Source organism: Lampris incognitus, chromosome 16 (genome assembly GCF_029633865.1).
Source record: "Lampris incognitus isolate fLamInc1 chromosome 16, fLamInc1.hap2, whole genome shotgun sequence".
Lineage (NCBI taxonomy): Eukaryota > Metazoa > Chordata > Actinopteri > Lampriformes > Lampridae > Lampris > Lampris incognitus.
This window is the reverse complement of record NC_079226.1, coordinates 26,343,813-26,346,741: the sequence shown is the minus strand read 5'-3', so window position 1 is coordinate 26,346,741 and position 2,929 is coordinate 26,343,813. Positions and strand designations below refer to the sequence as shown.

General features: G+C 43.1%; 1 protein-coding gene across 1 annotated transcript; it reads right to left on the bottom strand.

Moving 5' to 3' along the window:
* Window positions 1-30: 30 nt before the first annotated feature.
* On the bottom strand, window positions 31-2,622 carry LOC130126579 (uncharacterized). Its single transcript, XM_056296164.1, has 5 exons — window positions 2,570-2,622; window positions 2,137-2,433; window positions 1,764-1,922; window positions 1,611-1,638; window positions 31-1,523 (listed from the first exon to the last, which is right to left on the bottom strand). Exons 1-5 carry the CDS (start codon window positions 2,619-2,621, stop codon window positions 1,397-1,399), a joined length of 663 nt encoding a protein of 220 aa, XP_056152139.1. The 5' UTR covers window position 2,622; the 3' UTR covers window positions 31-1,396.
* Window positions 2,623-2,929: the final 307 nt, after the last annotated feature.

Sequence of the window (2,929 nt, the reverse complement as noted above, 5' to 3'; positions counted from 1 at the left end):
CTGATAAAACATTGTGCAAAAGTTGCTTCAGTAAGTTATTTATTTCTTTAATAACTTCAACACTTTATCAACTTTTTCTTATTTGGACAGATTTATACACACACACACACACACAATGTAAGAGATGTACTGGGTCTTATTTCCTAAAGAAATCTATTTTTGATATCTCTCTCTTCGTGTAAACCTAGTTAGTGTGAGAGACGTGGCGTTCATCAGAAGCATCAGGGTAGTTAAAAAGTGTCGGCAATCTTTTCATCTACTAGAAGAAATGATCATTAAATGCCCATTATGTGATTTATTTGGCAACATAAAACTGAAATGGGCTTGTTTACATACTGTTTTGTATGTGTTTAAGTGGGAGAGTACTGCTGGTGTCATGTGTGGCTGCCGCTTCTCCTAGCCAGCCCCCCCCTTCCCATCCACCCCTGTATGTCTGTTGTGTTTATGTTGTCTTGTTTCACCGTTTATTAAAGCGACTTTGAGTGTTAGAAAAGTGCTATATAAGTTTGATTTATTATTATATTATTATTATCATTATTATTATTATATATAATTGAGGGCGGCCTGGTCGCACAGTGCGGTCGCCTCACAGCAAGAAGGTCCTGGGTTCGAGCCCCGGGGTGGTCCAACCTTGGGGGTCGTCCCGGGTCCTCCTCTGTGTGGAGTTTGCTTGTTCTCCCCGTGTCTGCGTGGGTTACCTCTGGGGGTTCTGGTTTCCTCCCACAGTCCAAAGACATGTAGGTCAGGTGAATCGGCCATACTAAAATGTCCCTAGGTATGAATGTGTGTGGGGGTGTGTGTGTGTATGTCGGCCCTGTGCGTTAGTCTGGCGGCCTGTCCAGGGTGTCTCCCCCCCGCCGCCCAATGACTGCTGGATAGGCTTCAGCATCCCCGCGACCCTAAGAGCAGGACAAGTGGTTCGGATAATGGATTATATAATTGAAGCGTTTAAGTTATAGATGGAAAACAAGCATTTTGTGTCTTTGTCAACCAATTGTAATTGGTTTTCTCCAATTTTTGCACACATACAGATGTAAACAAACCTTTTACAGCTTAAGAAAACATTAGAAACTTAGATTTTGCCGTTGTTTAGTGTTGTCCCTGAACCGAGACCTGTCAATCAATTTGGGAGTAGGTGCCCTTTTGAATTAAGGATTGTACCTTTAATTGACTCATCTCTCTACTTGTGCTCTACTTGAGCACTGGAGTAGTCTTTCTAGTTCTCCTTGTCATGATCTATGATACAAACGCCATCCATCTGCCACTCAAAGAAGATTAAAGCAAAATGTCACATATTATATCTATACACTATCTGACCAGGGACTGTTGGTGAGCACCAATATGTTCTCGTGTCCTCTCTCCGCTCCTCCATAGCATTTCCACAACCTTGCTGTTTTTAGGAAAGGATGGAATACGCATTCTCTTCGGTTATGCAGTTGGGATCCAGGTCAGCGTAGGCTTTGCTGCTGCTTGTGTAGTTCATGTACACCTCTGCTGCACCCCTACTGTGCACCAGGCTCCCTCTAGTGGCAAAAACACATACTTCATCAGACCGGAAGGATGTTAAACATGCTGACCTGCTCGCCAGGTACTCACTATGACATACTTACGTTGGTGCCTTTGCAGGTCCACCAGAACCTGTGGATGAGATGGGATGGATCAGGGAAACAAGGGAAAACAAGGGACTCTGTAAACATACTAAAAGTCCTTTGTCAAATCCCAACTGATGACTAAACATGGAAACCCGGTCTGGTGTCCCTCACCTTTAGCGGGGTTATTGGTGGCAGTAAGGGACTGTAGAGGTACTCCCCCATTGAGTCTTTGCCACACCAAAGGGCAAAGGTGCCAAAGGGCAAAGGTGAAGAGGATGATGCAAGCCAACAAAGACAGATAGAAAGCTGCTTCCCCTAATTTATCACCAACTAAGTAAGGAGACCAAAAAGAAAAAAAAAAAGAAAGAAAGAAAAAAAATATCACAGGAAACATGCTGTAATGGCAAGCCTGATCAAGATTAAAATCACTTGGTAAAAACTGACCGAACATATGCTAATGCATTCTATCTATGCGCATAGAATTATTTGACATGACATTATGCATTTGAGATTTCATCACACCAAATGAAAGTAGACTACCAACCAGTTTTGGGCAGAGGGATTATATAGACTGTGTGGTTGGTGCTTTGCTCTTCTTGCCAGACCCCTTTTATACTGCTTGAGGCACAGCAATGATATTGCCCACTCTCCTCGGCCTTGGTGAGGGTCAGGTCCCTCCTTGTGTCCACCTCTTGCCAGCCCTTCTGGTTGTCCAACCTGTGCCAGGACCAGTTGACAGATGGGGGATGGGTGGAGGCACGGCAATGCAGGTTTACACTTTGACCTTCAAATACAATTGGGTACCAAGGTGTGGCCACCACCTCCAGAGAAGATAGCATTTCTAGGAAGGACAGAGTGTGGGGAAGGGATGAGTTGTACGAGTATAACATTCAGATCCCCATGTTCAGCACATTGTAACCTTTGATGGCAATGAACAGAAGAATCAGAGCCACAGAAGAATAAGACCTCTGTCTTACCAGAAGCACCAAGATCATGAATTTGGTCGGTTTGATTTCTGAGCATTGTCATTATTTCCTGACCTGTAAAAGACAGATCAAATGTGTAACCTTTGTTGTAAAGCGTAAATGTTATATTGTTTTCTTAAGGAGTTGTGGAAATGCCCTTTCCAAGACACACATAAATGATGAATAATGCTATGCCTACATTTCAGATCTGCATATGACCAAGTGGTCTCCATTATCATATCCACCAAAGGAATTGTCCTTACCTGCACTCAGAGATAAAAAGCAACTAAGAAAAGTCCAAAGCAACATATTTTTGACAAATACTAGTAAAAGCTGCAGTCACTTCAGGCTAACTGGTATAAAAGGTATGCA

Coding starts and splice junctions, on each gene's coding strand:
- LOC130126579 (XM_056296164.1), bottom strand. CDS start 2,621: ATGACAATGCTCAGAAATCAAACCGACCAAATTCATGATCTTGGTGCT. Junction 1,923..2,136: donor AATCCCTCTGCCCAAAACTG/GTTGGTAGTCTA, acceptor CTCCTTACTTAG/TTGGTGATAAATTAGGGGAA. Junction 1,524..1,610: donor GGACCTGCAAAGGCACCAAC/GTAAGTATGTCA, acceptor TTTTGCCACTAG/AGGGAGCCTGGTGCACAGTA.